Here is a 19682-nt window from a genome sequence, read left to right as displayed (position 1 = left end):
TTTCTAGTTCCGGCTCCTGTCACAGGTGGAGTGATACTACATGCACTCCGCCTGTCAGAAGCCAGAACTCGGGCTCGCGTCTTCCGAAAGGTAAGTTTTTTTTTATTTTTAAGACCTACCCCGAAAATAAGACCTAGTGTGTTTTTAGGAGCCAAAAAAAATATAAGACAGTGTCTTATTTTCAGGGAAACACGGTATGACCAAAATCTGGCATTTAACTCACAAGCTGACAATAACATTTCTTAGAAAGAAAGAAAGAAGTGTGCTTTTGTCTATGTATGGGAGAAGAAATTAACAGTAGACATTCTTTGAGGTAAACAACCACTAGGAAACCAATACCCCCCTTTAAAGTAATCAAACCACTTACTGTCAGAACCCTTAATTGGGCAAGGCAAGATTAAGTTAAAGGACCCCAGCATGGTATTTCACTTAAGCAACAAGGTAGCAAAGATTTGCTTAACAAAACCAAATAATATTGAGGTTAGGTATGCTATAGACTTGTTTTATCTAGACATAAGTGGGAATATTTTATGCAATTCTAGTCCTTCATCCTACTATCTAATAACAAAAAGTCCACCTCTCACAAACATAGCAGCCTAAGGGTGTCATGTACAGGGAAGAGAGGGAGGTAACCTAATACATTAGGAAGGTGAAAAATTCTTCAATAAAATGTAGAAATTATTTGAATTCTAAACTGTTCACATTTTTTTCTAGAGGGGATAGCTTGTGAGTATATTTTATAATTAGTTTTTGCAGAAATGTCTAAGAGCTGGATGTTATGCCAGTGTGTATTATTTACTGTGTATAATTGTGGACTAAAGAGCCAATTTATTTAAGCAGGCCTTAGCTCCATCAGACCTGAGGTTATGGTAAGCAGGCTGTAGAATCTAGGAGCCACAGCACCATTCAGCCCACTCCTTTCCATCTTTTTTGTCCTGGCCCTCTTTCTACTATTTGTTTTCTGTCCTGTGAATTATACATTTCAGCTTTGTCTGTTGACATAGAATAGAATATGGTAACATATAAACCTCAACTTGTTACCTGCTTTCTTCACAAAGCTCTCACATCAGCTAAATCTCTGAACATGATTTTTAAATGGAATGAAAATGTGTGATTTTAAAAGCTTTTTTTCTTTCAGCATGCCATGCTCTGTACAGTAAAGTGATCAATAGGGAAAAGTGATTAAAAAAACACATGCATATATGTTATCAGTGCAAATGTGAATACCTTTAAATCTCCCTGTGGCAGTTTTCCACAGAAGGACACCTTCATTCAGCAGTACTCGCTCCTTATTCTTCAGATCTTGCTTTGTAAAGGTGAGTCCATTCTTCATCTTGGTGAATGTCTTGTTCTCGATCTTGTTTACAAACTCTTCAAATCTTTGTTTTCTCTCAAATTCACTGACTTTTAAGTCCACTGCAGCAATCATGTCCTTGATTAAGCAAAGGGCCCGGCAAAGATCTTTGTGTTCCTCATTTCCTTCTACCAATAAGACATGGAAAGTGTCAAGGTGGTTCTTCAAGAAACAAACAGTATCCACTTTTTTGAATAAGTGAATTATACCCTGAGCTAAATTTCTTCCACAAGACAATATAGCATTACAAGTCTTGCAGTCATCTACAATCTACTGCGCTAACAATTTCACAGGGCATGTGTTGCTATAAGTAATGAATATCTATGTATGGAAGAATCTCCTTTATCCGCCAGCATATTTCAGTAAACATCTTACATGGAAAGTTAATTGTGGCATTACCCTTCCTAGCGGTAACCCTGAGTGTGACTCAGGATAGAAAAAAGTTGCTGAAAGCGGTAACCCCGAGGCACATTTGGGGTAGGTAAACCTATGGGAGGCAATAGTAAATACAGCCTTACCTGATCCGCCACCGTCCGGCGTCGTCCATTGCCACGATCCCAGTCTTCTTCCGTCTTACTCCGGCGTCTTCTGCACATGATGAGTCACTGGGGGAGTTCCCAGTGACGTTGTTGCGTATGTACGTTGCCGGTGGGGGAGGGCGGGAAATTCAAAATCCATTTGTATTGCATTCAATAAAAAAAACCTGTATTGAATGCAATACATTTGGATTGATATTTGTAAAAGCAGTACATTGTTTTCAAGAACATTTATTTTACAGTATAATATAATAGTATAATATTTATTTATTTTTAAAAAAAAATTAAAAAAAAAATATTTTTTTTTTATTTAATTTATTATTTTGACATGATTTTGTGTTTCAAACTTTAATATACTCATACTAATATTTTATATTATCTATTATATTATCTATAAATTTATTATTTATATTATATATTATACTGTAAAACAAATTTTCATGTAAAACAATGTACCGCTTTTAGACATAAAAAACTGGAAAGAAATGAGCTGCTAGGGAGGTAATAAGTACATTAATGGATCATACCTTTCTTACTTGCTGTGCTGTATATTCTATGACTATGTTTCATATTGATTGAGTTTCACCATCTAGTAAGTATCTTTGGTATACAATGTTATCAGTGCTCTAAGCGAATATGCTAATTATAGAATCTGCAGTTGCTGAATAAATTGTGTTTGGTGGATCACTATAGGCTTATAAGATTTAAGAGTAGTAAAGTATCTTAAGTAAGCACACATAGACTAGTTTTGTAAAACATTAATAAACACTCACAAGGGCATTTACATGGTAAATACAAGAGACAATTAGCAGGCAGAAGATTTTAGGCTAACCTGGAGTATAGCGCAATATCCTCTCTACAAGAACCGGATATTTGGTGATACGCTGTGTTACCAAAAGAATACATTCAGGGATCCCCCGACGACGAGCCTGCAGATTGCTGTTTGTCACCTTTAAAAACAAAAGATATTATACATAAATGTAAGCCCTTAGTTTAAGGTTAGTTTGCTTATAGATACCCAGTTTGAGTAGAAAGCAGAAAACACATTCTGCCAACACCATATATATATATATATTTTATAATAATAACATCTATATTTTGATACATTTTTTACATTAGATGGTACCCTGTGTTTATACAAAACATATACAAAACATAGGAACTCTGTGAAAAAAAATGCCTTGCCAAAAAACATTGGAGATGAATTTAGATTACCAAGGTAAATTGTGACTTTGCAAGGGATAATTTACTTATCTTAATCTACGTGGGGAAAAGTCACTTGCTAAAAAATAGCCAATCCTGTTCAAGGGAATTAAAAAAAAAAAAAAAAAGTTTTTTTTTTCCACCTGATTGTATCATTGAAGTCAACAGAGCTTCATCTCATTTACTAGGCAAAGTTAAATGTCCTATGCATTGAGACAATTCTCTTTTCTAGGTGAACAACCCACATCCCTCTAGTAAATACAACCCCACCAAATACAGAGGCAATGATAATATTGACAAGGTTTCCATGTAAATATTATCAAATCATATAGCAGAGGTTTGAATTCTGTTTTATTTTGTAAGGGGATGAAATAATGTTAGGTCACACAATGGGCCACAGGGAGGCAGTGCAGTATTAATATCAGCTTTCCATTTACAACTGATTTACTACGGTAGAAAATGATTAGATGCTGCTGGATGGGAAGCTGTCAGCTTAATGACCTGTGATCAGTCACCTCAAGTGTACTTTATTGTCTATGTGCAAATTTGAAAATAAAAAACAGCTTGTAATAATTAATATTTCTAAATATATGTGAAAATTTGTAAAGCAAAAAAAGTTTTGTAATAACATTTATTAAGCAACAGACAGTAAACAAAAAACAGTAACATTAAAAAATATTTATCCTTTCTAAAAAAAAAAAAAATCTAATCAGGGTCTCTGAAGTGTCCTAAAGTATTGAAGCAGTGTAACAGCTAGGCAAATAGCATTTTGTTAGGAGCCGACAACAGCAGGATACAGATAGCTCAACACCTTTAATTTAATACTCTTCCTTTCTACAACTTTTATCTAACAGGGTTCATAATCCTTCTGCTTTTTAAGGAGCAGGGGGTTTACAAATTTGCACTCCTATCAATTAGCTATATGAAATGAGCTGCTAAACAGATCTGAGACTACTAAAGAACGCAAACTACTTAGATTTTCTTGTATGTCGCACCAGTCTCGGAAACCCATTTACTTTCCAAGACCAGGCTGTGCTGCAACGGAAAATTTACTCAAGACTGAGTATACTAGGCCAAGTGTAGATACTCTCCAGATGCTCTATGAATTATACACAGAACTGTTAAATAAAAGAGAGCTGTATTTAAACAATGCATATTAGTGTTCATGCAGGCTGAGTGCAGACAGATATATTACTTACTCACTTTTGCTGCTTTACTAGGAATTAAAAATTGGTATTGCAATAATTTGTGGTAATTTAATATCCTTTTATTTAAAAAGTTACACAATTATTTTGCAATTTCTGTTTTGATAGATAAGGTGCTTTGGTTTACTTTTTTTATTGCACAATTATATTTAGAATATGATCTCGTGCTGTAATGGGGCATCACTTTCACTTTTCACCCCTAAAGCTTTATAGAATACCTTTTACTAATGAATACACATTTGCTCCTACTATGCCTGAAGATGCAGCACTGTTTTTAGTTATAGAGACAAAGAGATCAACAAGTTAATCATAGCTCTAGAATTCAGAGCACTTTTCCATCAGACTATATGAATAGACTGGTCCAATAAATCCCCTCTTTCTGTTTATTCAGTATAGCATTAACACACTTTCATAAAGTCACTGTATGATATAATTATATACAAATTAAATGGCTTGTTTATGTAAACCCTCACATTACATAATTTTGGTAAATCTATGACTTAGTTCATATAGGAGGTCTGGCAGCTGTTCCATCAAAGCAGCTGCCACCAGCATTTTAGTTCAAAATAAATGAACAATGGTACAACTTTGATGGGCAATGGAAAACTGCCCTCAACTGCTGCCATTCGTTCCACATGGGCAGCCACAGGCACGACACTGCTTACCAAAACTTACCTTTATAAAATTCTGAAACTTTTTATTTTGTTGCAGTTCCTTAAACAAATTCACAGCTTCTATATGGTGACTGCAGAACTCGCCATAAATACGCTTCATTTTTTCTGAATTTTCAGCTGAAAACTGATAGAAAAGAAAAAATGTAATGAAGTTATATTAAATGTTTCACAATTACAGGAAGCAACACCTTAGGCTAAAAATAAATAAAGATAGTTTCTATTAATTGCAAGGAGTTGTTTAGCTGTGACTTTTTCTGAATATAATTGTAGGGTTTCCTGAATATCCTAATTTCAGAACTTATCTATACTGTAGTTATTTTGCAGTTGTGTCCTTGTAGTTGACTGGTACTATTTTGCAGTTGTGTCCTTGTAGTTGACTGGTACTATGTGAACTGCAAATACTGACTCTGCAAAAATCTGGCATTGCAATCTCTGATTCCAAATGAAAAAGAAGTTTTGTACAGCAGCTTTCAGAATTTGGCTTCAATGAACTACACATAACTAAATAAGCAGCACTGAATAAACCTTCTGCCTAACCATTGATATGAATGAAATGGTTACCCCCTGCAACATTAAACCAGCTGTAGTGCAAGAAGACACAGACTATATTAAAGCAGCATCTCTGAATTGCCAGTCACAGTATGCTGCATTGAGTTGAATATTATGTAAAACTGTAAATGTAAAATATTATGTAAGTACTGAATGGACCTTTTTGATGATTTGTCACCCAGCTGATCTAGGCAAAATAAAAAAAAACCTGTGTTTATCACAAGTGACAAGCCTGTAATAAGGGGTGTCAATATTCACGATTAGGGACCCCTAAGCAAAAAAATCACTAAAACCACACAGATGAAATGTATCACAAGGTGGTAATGTAATGCCATATTGTTGTCCTACACTATATACATCTAAATGCTGAACCATGTGTATTTGTTATTGGAAGCGCTCCAACAGATAAAAGGAAGATGAATTTGAAGAACAAGTTTTATCTAAATGCAGGAGATGCAGTAAATAGGGGGGCAATTAGAAAATAGAAAACATCATCTGTACCTGAACTGTCAATGTAGTTTTATACCTAAATAAAATAAAGGTGATTTTAGTGTACTATCTTTGGGCTTTCAATCATTGAGAAATGGTGCCATATGCAAAAAAATGTTGTGTTCGAATTGAGCATTAGTCACTGTAACAATAAGAAAAATGTGTTTTGTACGGGTGCAGATTTAGATCATATCCAGTACCTGCTGTACCAGGATATCTCCAATTTTGTTTATGACAAAGTTCCTGTCATTGCCTTCCTTGGACTCCTGTTTCCTCTCCCGCAGGTTGTAAAAGAAACTCTTGTGGCTCTCCAGAAGCTCATCAAGGCAGGGAAAAATTCTGTCCACTGTGCTGTGGTCCATCTGCAGCTCCTCCTTCATCCCCTTCCTGAAAATCTCAGACATAATGAACAGGGTCTGGATATGATGCAGTTCCGTCTGCATAAGCTCTGCAAGGCAGTAAAAACAACAACAGGATAGTACGGCAATCCTAAAATAACCTGGACCTCAAAGATGTCCCAAATGCTTCATAAGCATAGAGTGCAAGTACACAGTGTTCACCCAATAGTATTATTGTATCTTACATAATAGGGTAACCAGTAATTTGCCAAGAATTCTAAAAGCCAACCAGCAATCATCTTTCATTGTTCTAATTCTAAATGTGTCAAAGCTCGCTGGTTTCTGTTTGCTACCTGACTTTGCCCAATATCAAAGCTATTTCTTACCCTCCTTACACCGAAATGACATCAGGTTTTAAAGTTTGTACTTTAATTTGTATATGATATGCAAATATTTGATAAAGTGTGCACACAAATACCCAGCATTGCCTAAATGATTTATGGCAGCCTTACAGATAAATTTTACAATAAAACATTGCCAAGGATCATATGAGCTTGTTCTTGCTCACAAAATATATCCCTAACAGAATAACACCATTTGACAATCTACATAACAAAAAGTATGCAACTTTGCATGGAGGTGATGGAGAATTAAAATATCAATAATTTTGCAGGTCATTCAATTATTAAGACTTCCTTTTCTGTGGCCTATTTTTATCACTAGACTTTCTCCCATGATTGCATTATTATAATTTCATTATTACTACATTACATTAAAAAGTAGATTTATTACCAAATTATGATAGATGAAAATTAATTTTTGCATACAACATAGTCTGGCAGCCTAATGTACAACTCAAAGACTAGGTTAGGTAAGGGCCTACATTACTGGACTTATAACACATCTTATATTGCATGGTTTTGAAGGTTGCAGGGTTGTTTTGAGGTGCCTACAGTCCATGCATAAACTACAAAATAAATATGCATCTCCGATGATTTATTTTTCTCTACGATCAGACTCCGGCAGGTGCCCTTGGCTGAGGTGAACATTCACCTTAGGTACTTTAACAGAGATTATAGGCAATAATGTTGACTTTAAGGGCATTCAAACCACAGTGTATTATTTTAAAGCACCTGTCGGTATGTATAAAACTGACCTCTGAAAAAGGTCATACTATTACAATGTATTTTCATTTTCAGCAAGAAGGTGCAGCTTTAGTTTTTTTCGATTTTGTTTTAAAAAACTGTTAAATTCCTATACCCTCCATAATGAAAAATCCTTTTTACAGAGATCAATAGCACCAGTTATTGGGGGCAACTAACACTTTAAGGACATCTCTGTCTGAAGCTTGATTCGACCCGCCACTGCTATATTGTCCCTGTAGATAACTCAGTTGGTTGAATCTTAGATTGCATACATATAAATTTCATATATATATATATATATATATATATATACACACACACAAAATAAAAAAATACCTGACCCCCCCATTACAGTTTTTTTCCACAAATGCTCTTTAAGGTAACCCTACATGGCATGAAAATTGTAAGCCATGTCTGTCGTGCGAATACTGCTTGTAACTCGAGACATGTTTGACAGTCTAAGTCTAGTATATATTTTAAGTACATTAATATCTTGACTAACATCTATGCACTGAAACTGTTTAAGTCCTACAAAACGACTTTTAGATGGGCCAGAGAAATAGCACACATGCCATTGGATCTGGACTGAGCTTGACCTGCACAAAATCTCTTCCATCAGGACTCCGGATTTCCTGTTTTGGTCTCCAGACGTTAATCTGAAGGTAAAAGCATAGAAACTCTGCAATCTTCTGTTTACATTCCACCAATGGAAAGAAATCATTTGACAAAGAACTGTAAACACTCCTGAATAGACTCTGAAAATGACTCTTTGAAGAACATAAACAGGAACCAACGCTGGAGAGTGTAGAAAAATTGATTTCCTTAACTGATCTAGCACAGTAACAGCTTTAAAGGGTCATAGTCATTATTATTAAATTAAATATAAAAATTGCCATGTATTACCTGACTAGCCCTTTTAGATGAGCCCCCTTACTTAAAATGATTGCATACAATAATTCAATAAAAGCTAGCTTGTTTCATAGTTCAAATCTTACAGTATATACTCAAGTATAAGCCTATCCAAATATAAACTGAAGCACGTATTTTTACCCGAGCAACCAGAAAGTACTGCTTGAGTATAAATCTACAGTAAAAAATATGTCCGCTATTGCTTACTCCAAAACAGCAGTTGATAAATATGCAACACATACTACAACTGGCACCCCTGATGCCTAGTAGCATCATTCCTCATCATCATATAGTATGGCATCATTCCTCCCCCTGCTTCATCAAATCCCGTCCCCCGCTTCTTACTTCCTTCCTTGTCACTGACATGTTCTCTTAAGTCCTCATCCCCAGGGGAAACAAGGTGCAGAATACAAGCACTAAATACATACAAATCAGTATTTGTCTGTACTCCTGGCTACAAACCTGGCTCTCACCTGTCAAAACCCAGCACTAGTTGTGATGTCAAAAAAGGATTCAGGGATGATGGAGAGCTTTGGCCACCAGAGTCAAAAAAGTAACTACCAGTATGTGTACAAGAGTGGGACAAGGATATAAGGTGTCAAACTAGTGACAGGGGAGTATAAATCGGATACAAGTTTTAGGAGGCATTTAGCCTTGGCTTATATTTGAGTATATATTGAACATAGGGATTATGCAACCTGATTTATCTCTTTCTCAAAGGCTACTTTGATAATCTGGCAGGAAAACTATAATTTAATCAAGACTCTCATCCAATACCTTTACTTGACCAATCAGTAGTAGAAAAAGCTCAGCAGACATTTTCTACACTAATAGAACTAAAAGTGAAAACTATTTTTTTTAGTCTCAGTGTTTTAGAGAAAATGTTCCAAAATTTCCTGTCCTGAAGACCAAAAAAACAAGGTGAAAGGAAATCACCTTAAAAGTAAGAAAGAATTCCCCTTCCTACTGAAACAGGTGTCCCCCACTGAGATATTTCCGCTCCATATCTTTTGTTCTGCTGCCAATACTGGTAATTTAAAATTTAATAACAAAGATTTTATTATTTCACCACTCTTCCCACAAAAACAGGCTGGGATACAAAAAAAAATTAACCATACGGCGAAATACATATAGGCTTTTAGTACATTTCTAATGTGTAATAAGGGTTTTCTAAATGCTGGGAGCTAAAGGCTAAAGTAATACACAGGTAAATGCGGAATGATATTTAATTTTCTGAAGCACTGTGTACCATAAACAAAAGAAATGTTTTTTCCAATCTCAAAACTGTGGATCGTATCCAGCTTCTCACTTCCTGCCTACATGCACTTGCTCCAGCTTAGGCTTGTAGATTGCCACGTTTACAATTTTTTTCATGCACAAAAACAGACCAACCAGGCCTTTTATCCTAGGCCCTGCTAATAAATAATTTCATTTCTACTACAGTATATTCACTTCTTCTGTGACTTCACTAAAGGCTAAATGTCTACAGAACAGTAGTTTTCCACAAGTGTTCCTAGAACCTGCTCCAGCAATGACTGGTGAATGCTAACATGTGTTTGCAAAGTTAGTCAATGTGTGAAATGACAATTAGACCTACTAAACATAAGAAGACACGCTGCCAGTTTTGCATTTAGTAATCAATTGGTTGAAAGTCCCAAACATTGTTTATATGTTAAATATTCTGGCCTTCCAATGAACTTCTGAATTCTGATTAGATTTGATCCATCATTTGTACACAAGGACACTTTTTACCAATGAATATCCCACAGATTGATTTTAGAGTTGTTTCTATGTAACTATTGTTTCATTTAAAAATTAATGTGGCTTTAGATATGCATAATATATCACCTAAAGAAATCTTACATTCGATTTGTATTAAAACGTATTTCTGCTCAATCCCTATTATTTCTGCTGATTTTAGATTTTTCTTCCACCATAACCTTTTTGTTTTATTTAAATTTGTTACTTTTAAACAGCCCCCATCCCCACCAAAAACAATGACCCTGATTTATGAAAACTCCCCAAGGCTAGAGAAGATACACTTTCATCAGTGAGGCTGGGTAATCCAATCCTGGACCAGATCCATTCAAGGTTTGCTGGATCACCCAGCTTCACCGATGAAGTGTATTCTCTCCAGCCTTGGAAAGCTTTAATAAACCTGGGCCAATGTATGTATAAAACAATGTAGGTATATGATTTTACACATTTACTCACCATAAATAACATCTTGCCTTTTAATAACATCTTTTTCCTGTTTATTGCAGAAAATGGAATCCACAACTAAACTCCATGACTCTGCTTCAAACTCCTGAGCATCACTGCTGAAGTCACTCCATAGGGCCACATCTACAACATCTGGGCAAAAAACAGAAATACAATCACCCATTTTACATGTGTATTACTTTGTTGTGCCTCCTGGTTTGTGTCATAGACCCTCAATATGGAGTGTGATTTATCTCGGTAAGTGTCAATGGATTTTCTCCTGCATTACAGTTAGCTTAAATGGGTCTATTTGAATTTACTCAAGAGTAAGCATGATTGTTTGACCATGCTCCTTTTTGTAACCCTTTGAAAGAAGAGGTAATGAAAACAGCTCAATGCACTGCATATTGTACTGTTCAAAAACTGAAAGTTATATATGTGGTTATTAATAATAATATTTGGTAAAAGTATAGGAAAACAAAGATACCAAATGACACTGGCCACTATCAGTTCCATGATGATGGAAAGGTGAGTATAAAAACTGCAGCACAAAATCACACTATCTACATGGTCATATATATAATCCATTTTATTTTCATTTTTTTCTAGCTGCTTTATTTTACTCCTATAGTCTTTGAAAACATAATGGTTGGAAAAATGGAATCCTCCAAATTTGCCTTAAGTGACTGTGGTGGACAATTCTTTATATTTGTTTGGGATTCAAAACTATGGTGACACCTAACAAAACAATTAAAGAGAACATATTAACATGCATTTCAAAAATAACTGTAATTGAACCTTCAATAGGAAAAGCATCCATCGATGGTGGGGTCCCCAATGTTTGTAATAGCTCATCAGACTGTGACCTGGATCTAGAGCCACTTGTGTCCCCATCAGATTCTAATGACTGATCTAATTTCCTAAATGATGGAAAAATATATAGTTAGTTATAGTTTTTCTCTGGGAATACAGAAGGCAATGCTGTGATGGCTACATAGTAAACAACTACATCCACCAATAAATAAAGTACTGTGAAAAATAACTAATATTTAAAGGAAGCCTGTCTGACCGTGACATAGACTGTAGCTGTAGATGGTTGTCTACCCCTGTATTGTGACACAGTTTTTCATTAACAACCCAAAAACAGCTAGGTGGTTATTGAAAAGTGCCAGGTGGTGAAACTGGCTTAAAGGGGCTTAGGAGAACACTGAAGTGGCTTTGTTATTCCACATATTCTGGGATTTTCCTACGTTCCAGATATCTTGGCTAGACAGTTTTGTGTATCTCCCAGAAGTTTGCAGATCTATTTTTCAATATTCCTTTTACACCATAACACATTCCCATGAATGACTTTCACACAGAAAAGGGGAACAAGAGTTTTTGAAATCACAGGTGGTTTAGGATACTGTAGCTATTGGTAATACTGAAGGAGATGGCACTATGAAGCTGGGTTTGCAGCCAATGACATAAACATGAGAGCAAAGCTGGACTACAGTGACCTATCTACAGTGAACCTAAATGGTAATAAAAAGGTGCTCACGTTTATCTTTATCTCCCACTGCCAAGATCCTGAACCTGGCATATCCAAAGCATTCCTCTCTTGTACATGCTGCCATTTTTCATACCCTCTGTTCCTTTTGCCAGCACATACCGCCTTCTACCCTGCTCTCCTGTACATACAGTCTTCTCTCATACTATCTGCATTCTTCCACTTTACATAAAGCCCACTCTTATACTCACTGTACTCTTCCTCTTCACATACAGCCCTCTGCATTCTTTTTCTGCACAAACTCCCCCCTCACATACTCCATGTACTCCTCTCCTTCACATACTGCCCTCTCCCATACCCTCTGTATGCCTTCCTTGTACATGCTGCCTTTTCCTATAACTCCTGCTTTCATTTCCTGCACATACAACAGGTTGTCAGACCTTCTGATGTCCTCCCTTGTACAAACTACCTACTGTCACATTCCAAGGGCAAATTCCCTTACTAAGCATTTTTCCCACTAAGCAACTGATGTCTCCAACAGTATCTGTCCTGCAATAGCCATACTTTTGTTTGCAAATATATAATAATTAAAGAGATTATTCATATCTAATGTTTGTTTTTTTCCTATTCAAGTAAAGGAAGCTCAATAACTAATTGATTTCCAAGACCAAAAGCTGTAATTTGTGCTCAGAATTCATTTTTTATTTTAATGTGTTAAAAGTTTCAAACATCAGTATTACAGACCTTTCTGTGGCCGGCACAGGCACACTCTTGGACAGGGGATGAAATGACTGAGCGCCATCTTTCTTTCCACATGAAAAGCCAACAGACACAGATGTCACAGGAGGCATTGCTGAAGGAACTGGCTGAGGAATGTCCTTGAATGAGGAATCTGTCAACAGTGCAGAAACAAAAATATATTACATAACACTTTACTAGTAAAAGTAAAGAATGCATATGCATTGTCTGAAAAATGCATGCAGGGATGTGGCTGGTATATGATCTAACTATGTATCTCTGGAACATTTTATAAACATTAGACAACAACAGAAGACAATGATGATTCATAAGTTTTTCAAGACAAAACAGATTTTTGAGCTACTCAATGACAAGTTTCTGGAGTGCTGCACTGATTTATAGTATATTCATTAGTCTTGCACAGGACATATTCAGCTAGTCCCACAATTCAATCCAGCCTTCTTTCCAGAACCAGACTACTAATAATTTAAATCAGAAAAAAATGCCCTGGATTAAAAAGCAACGAACTAAGAAACTATTTTTTTAACAGATACAAAATAATTTGTCCGATGTGCTCACATAATGATGAAAGATATTTTTTTAGGTGTCATATCAGAGAAGGCAGTAGGACAAATTCATAGGGAGAGGAAAACAAAAGGTATGTAGTTGGTTAGAGCAACTAAATACAACATTATTATGCATTTAGGTGACCTGTCTGTTCAATCACTCTTGTGATCACACAATTCTACCACAGCCACGTCACACACTTATTTACATCACATTTTTTAGCATACAGGCAGGTAAAAGTGAATCATGCAATACCCCTAACTTTGAAAGCACCTTAACTGCACTCCTGTGGGACACTGATGCCACTCTGTTTTCATTACCTAAAGACTTTATGGCAAGTGTAAGTTTTATCTGTTTCTATTTCACTAAATTATTATACTATTGGTGTTATTCTCTAATAATTCTAATATATGAACAAAATTGAATGAAATATATGATTTTTGTAATGTTGAACATTGCAGTGTATTGAACCCCTACATTTATGTTTGTAAATTTAGATCACCTGAACCCCGTATGTATACATGGATAACTTTTTATTGACCTATCACTACCCCTGAGGAAGCCCACTATGGCGAAACGCGTAGGGTACTACGGTTGCTATGAAAGGGTTCATACCTACTTAGCCATTGTATGGTGATGTATATTTGTTTAATATTAGCTGAAACCTGTATAGTGCCACAGCAGGCCTGAACAAAACTTTGTATGTATCGCAAGAAACTATTGTGACATACAGAGAAAAGGTTGTAATTGTTTTTTTTAACTCTGTGAAAACTGATCAAATCCTGTAGAGATCATAAGGGAATATTATGACTTATGGGTAAAAAGGATATAATTCTTTCAAATTTTGTATGTAAACTTGTACTACAAATTATATTTTCTATATTTGTGCCGAAAACTCTATCTTTCTCTGTCTTTTTTTTAATTACCGGTATATAAACCAGAGTTAGGCACAATCAAAATATAGAGATATCCACCACACACTACTTTAATAATATAAAAAAGTGTAGGGAACCATAGACTACCAAGAGTATCACATTAGCCACATGCAATCAGGGTAAGTTCTCTGCTTATTTCAGGTCTCTATAATTCGTGACGCTAATCAGCAAGCAGATGAAAAAAAAGCAAAGTGCCTAATACAGATTCAAAAATTGTATGTTTATGCTGAAATCCAGACAAAAAAACAAAAGCACTTATACAAAATACATACATATTCATACTTGAATCTTGGTGCCCTTTCTTTATCTCTTTAAGATTTTTGCACTAAATAGATGCTGAATGCAGCCTGTACAAGGAGCTGTGGCTCTCCCACAACTCTGCTCTCTACACAAGCTAAGTGTAATACAGTGATGGCATGACCACTACTTTTACAAAAAAATGTCTGGATTTGCCCAGGTGAATTTTGGCAAACAAAGAGAATCCTAGAATGTGTGGCCAATGGCTACAAAGTTGGCCTCAATAAGGAAAATTTCCTTTTTTTCAGAAGAACTGTCCTCAATAAACAATAAACAAAATGACAAGGGGTCCATCAAAAAGGTCAGCCTCTTTATTGTACAAAACAACAATGAATAATACAGTAATAAATCTACATACTTGAAATGACTGCCGGTTTGTATTTTGTATTGTACCGGTCCTGAAATTTCTGTTTGAAGAAAGGAAAAAAATGTATACACCATTATTTTGGCTGCTGGTTTATTAAACACAAAAGCAAGATTGATGCCATACCATATCAACCACTTAATCTACTGGATACTACATTTTAAAATGTCAACTTAAAAAAAAAAGAGCTAATAAAAACTGCTGATTGGTAAGTTTGTGATCTGCAAATATTTACATTTGCAAACCCAATTGTTCTTTTGTGCTTTGTGTTGTCAGGATGAAACATGTCATGTGCCAGAGATGAGGAGCTGCCATACCAAGCCACATATGTGGAGTCCTTAGAAAGCCTGGCACACACTGAATGTGTCTTATACGCCAGATGCAACAATATATGCCATGATATGCCATAAAGGGACATTCATTTTATTTTAACTACCCAGTGATTCAGTAACCTGGAACAAGCATACAGCCAGTGAAATATGAAAGTCCAAATCTTCAGACTGCATGCTGGTTCTACTTCAGTGAGTTACCAAGATGTGGAGCCAAAATGAAGGTTACAGCACTTTTAAAAGCAAGTACGACAGCTCCCAGATTTTTGTAAATATAAGATGCAAAGGTAACAAAAAGAAAAATTTATCTACATCACCTTTGTACATGCTGGAGCAGAATCTTTGCATGTCTTGTGTACATTTACATTACAATCTGAAAAGAAGGAAAACTCCTATTAAATGAATATAAACTGAAACAAAATGACTAAATCACCCAAACACAAAGCTACTATAGGAAGCCAAAGAAGGCACTATGAATGATGTTTTGATGACAAGCTCCTATCCATGCATTATTTATTCACCATAGCAGGCCCTGCTGAGCACCATCTTGGGATACCTAGCAGCTTGGGAGCACAGGCCATGAACTATCAGTAAATAAACTCTTCATAAACCTAACATCTGTAATGTCAGTATATTTTACCAAATCAAATAAACATTGAAGGTAATTTTGAGATGAAGTTGTTTCTATTAGAGGACAATAAAAAAAACAAACATTCAATGCATTTATCAGGTACACAAACACATGGGAATCTAGGAGTTTGTGTATGGCTTGTCACAATGATCAGAATCTCCCCGATTGTCTGCTTGAAGAAACAGTACATACAACTTGTACACACATAGCTGGCCTTGGTTATCCTACATGCTATTCATGTAAGTGTGTGCCGACCTTGAAACTGCAATTCTGGTTAAATATTGAAGAACCTGAAATTCCTTTAGAGTAAACTAGCTTTAAAAGAGCTACCACAAGTAAATACAACCAAAAAACATGACAGTCAGGAAAATAAAATAGGGAACTGAGAACCAAATCTCAAATGTTGGATTTTTCTACCGAACCCTTACCTGTGGGTAAATGCTCTGCCTCTCTAATCACACTTAACTGGCATTTAAAGTGTAAGTATGTTATCCCAAAGAAGAAAAAACACTGTTGACTGCAACACTTTCTTTTACAGCTGTATTTTACAATTAACAGGACCTCCTCACTACAAGATGTCCAGTCTTCCAGGCTGAATGATACCCAGCATCAAAACCTGAAAAACTGGGGAAAGACAGTGAGTGCCAAGTTCACCGAGTATAGCATGTTCCACTTCCAAGTGCATTTCCCACATTCCAGTGGACCTGGAATGCCATGTGATCAGAAGACAACAGAAAAACCTGAATGGCTCTCACCAAAGCCTTTAAAATATGTTCTCTCACATGTATGGAAACAACTTGGCCATGGGATATAGCTCTTTCAGTGACCAAGTTTGGGTTCGCAGATCTATCAAGCATTTATATGAATGGAATGTACAATATCTCATGCACTGGTACTTACTGGAACATTGAAATGACTCTTTCCCAAGGAGAGCTTTCTCGCATACTAAACATGGTACTACACCAGAGAATGTGCCCTGTACAAACTGGTGGCGGTTCACCTTCTCCTTTGTATCCTTTGTTTTGCCCTATTAAGAGAAGAGGAAAACATGTGAAGTAAACAAAAGGTACAGCCATCAAACATCAGAAGGCAACAGATAACAGCAGCAAAATGTAATATATCAAACCAATATCAGCTATGAGGTTTTCCAAATACATTTATACCTACCTGTTACTTCTTGATGAGACAAAACACGGACTATAAGATTTAGAGAAGCTTACTTTGTCACAAACCCCCTGCTTCTACCATAAGTTTTAAACTGTGGGATGCTACCTGACACACAATGTGTCACAACACAGGGCAGACGGTACATCATAGTGTGCTGCAGCAAATGCGCCTTAAACATGTTTTGTCTTAGTGCACTGGGCTGACATCTATATATATATATATATATATATATATATATATATATATATATATATATATATATATATTTATTCGGAAGTATATATGTGTGTGAGCATGTTTCACTCGAAAACGCATGGAGACATTTCAACCAAACTTGCCATACATATGACTGAGACTCATGTGAGTGCACCAGTCATCTTTGTACAGCGCTGTGCTATATGTCAGAGCTATATTTGGATGTATGTATGTATGTATGTCATCACTAGGAAATGCATGGAGACATTTCAACCAAACTTGCTAGACATATGGCTCAGACTTAGCATGTGAGTGCACCGCTGATCATTGTACAGCGCTGTGCTATATGTCAGAGCTATATTTGGATGGATGTATGTATGTGTTATATATATATATATATATATATATATATATATATATATATATATAGATGTGTGTATGTAATCACTAGGAAATGCATAGAGACATTTCAACCAAACTTGCTATGTTCGACCAGCACTCGGAAACGCATCGACACATTTCGACCATGAGACCTTATAATATAATATAATAGTATATTATAAGATGGCAAAAAATAAATACCCGGGCAACGTCGGGTAATCAGCTAGTACTACATATAAATATATGACCTGTATTATTGATAACACCAATTATGGCAGCCTCTAGACAGCATCACAGTATAACCACATTGCAGAGTCATATCACATTAACTGTAATCGTATTATCTTCTAATGCTTGTAATTAAAGACAATAACTAGATTTACTTCTCATGAGACTTATAATGCTGTTCCTTTTTAATATAATTTCCCTTTAATGCTAGGACCAAATGTAACAACATTTAATATCTTACACGGAAAAAATAATTGATTAAATAACCCAATATGTCTCAATAAACAATACATTCATAGGTGGCTGTAGAAATATTCTATTCAAAGGCAAGTCTGTTGTTTATATAGACATTTACATTTTCCGAATAAAATATGGGTGCTCCACACAACTGGTACCAAATGGATAGCAATTATAATCACATGGATGGACAGAAATATGTCTTTGCATTTCCTAGGCTCCACCACCTGAATATCCCGCTTAACGTAGAAGTTCCACTTTTAAAATTCTAGGCAGATCATTTTTGCAGAAAGGGACAGGCGTTGTCCCTTCTACAATAATGCCTCCGATCTGATCGCTCAGGGTATCTGTCAAAAAGTTACGCAAGCTATCTCGGCTTACCCTGCGCTTGGCAGGAATGAATATTACATAGTCCTGGTCAGAATAACCAGCACTTCGTGTGGGAACTGGGATAGGTGAAAAAAATGAAGCTTTGTTATCTTTTATGAAATTTAAAGTGGAATTAATTGTACCAAAATTGTACCTCCTGAAAACCCTCTCTGACGGCTGACTACAGTGCTCCTACCAAGATTATTATCTCTATTTAATCTAACCAAATGTAAACCTCCAAACCATTAGGAACCCACCAAAGTAAACATACCTCTTCATTCCTCCTTTGGGATTACATCACAGGAGCCTCACCTTCCCTATAATATCACGGCTTCAGAGTCATAACTGCTTGCTGCCTTTACTCGCAAACAACACAATAGTTCAGCTACTCTGTGCATACCATCTACCCACTTCCTTGCCAATAACCTACTGTCGCTAGCAATTTACACAGCAACCATAACCTACTACCAATATAAGTCCCTGTGATGTCCCCTGAGAAAGTCTAGACGGCAAAACGCATCAGTACTATGGGTACTTATTCATTTGATGTGGTTGTTTGACCAAATGTGTAACCTTGGAAAATGACCATTTACGCAATGTATTGCATGCTTATCACAAGTAGTTGAGCTTTGTTGAGTTTTAAAACTTTCTAAAGTACATACTATTATTTCCTAAACATTTGTTGCCATAAAGAGCTGTGCTTTGTTTTTCCTTTCTCTTTTTTGTATATGTACCTAGCATCCTGAAAACCTTTTGAATTGATATTCTCCTGAAAAATAGCAATCTACTTCCTGACCTGTGCCTGGGCACTCCTGTTCTGTAGCTGTAAATATAAAACATGAGACCTTCTAAGGCATTGATGCTTCTTAGTGCTGTTCTCAGGAGTTTTGGTGATATCACTACTGCAATGCTATCTGTTCTGCAGTGCAAAGGTTTCCTCAATTCTCTGAATCTCTCTTACAGCTTCTAAATGATTACAGATCACAGTCATCTGTGAGCAAAACCTCATTGATTTGTACTTGTACCTGGGTTGTACCATGTTGAACACCAAAAGCCAACTATCTGCCAGACTACTGGAAAAACAAGTTTATTAATGGTGAAAACTAAGTACAAGCAAGCAGTTATGAAGTATATCCCTCGCTTAACAAGCT

General features: G+C 36.0%; 1 protein-coding gene across 4 annotated transcripts in view; it reads right to left on the bottom strand.

Moving 5' to 3' along the window:
- ARHGEF28 (Rho guanine nucleotide exchange factor 28) overlaps window positions 1-19682 on the bottom strand; it is a 135552-nt gene that overhangs the window by 18639 nt on the left and 97231 nt on the right. For all 4 annotated transcript variants that reach the window (XM_072416259.1, XM_072416260.1, XM_072416262.1 and 1 more), the window contains 10 exons: window positions 16855-16981; window positions 15641-15696; window positions 14989-15037; window positions 12838-12985; window positions 11403-11524; window positions 10617-10757; window positions 6211-6458; window positions 4974-5096; window positions 2723-2840; window positions 1228-1482 (listed from right to left, as the gene is read on the bottom strand). In XM_072416259.1, coding sequence (XP_072272360.1) covers window positions 1228-1482; window positions 2723-2840; window positions 4974-5096; window positions 6211-6458; window positions 10617-10757; window positions 11403-11524; window positions 12838-12985; window positions 14989-15037; window positions 15641-15696; window positions 16855-16981 — 1387 coding nt within the window. The remainder of the gene's footprint in view (window positions 1-1227; window positions 1483-2722; window positions 2841-4973; window positions 5097-6210; window positions 6459-10616; window positions 10758-11402; window positions 11525-12837; window positions 12986-14988; window positions 15038-15640; window positions 15697-16854; window positions 16982-19682) is intronic.

The sequence above is a fragment of the Pyxicephalus adspersus genome, chromosome 6 (genome assembly GCF_032062135.1).
Source record: "Pyxicephalus adspersus chromosome 6, UCB_Pads_2.0, whole genome shotgun sequence".
Lineage (NCBI taxonomy): Eukaryota > Metazoa > Chordata > Amphibia > Anura > Pyxicephalidae > Pyxicephalus > Pyxicephalus adspersus.
This window is presented reverse-complemented; position numbering and strand designations above follow the sequence as displayed.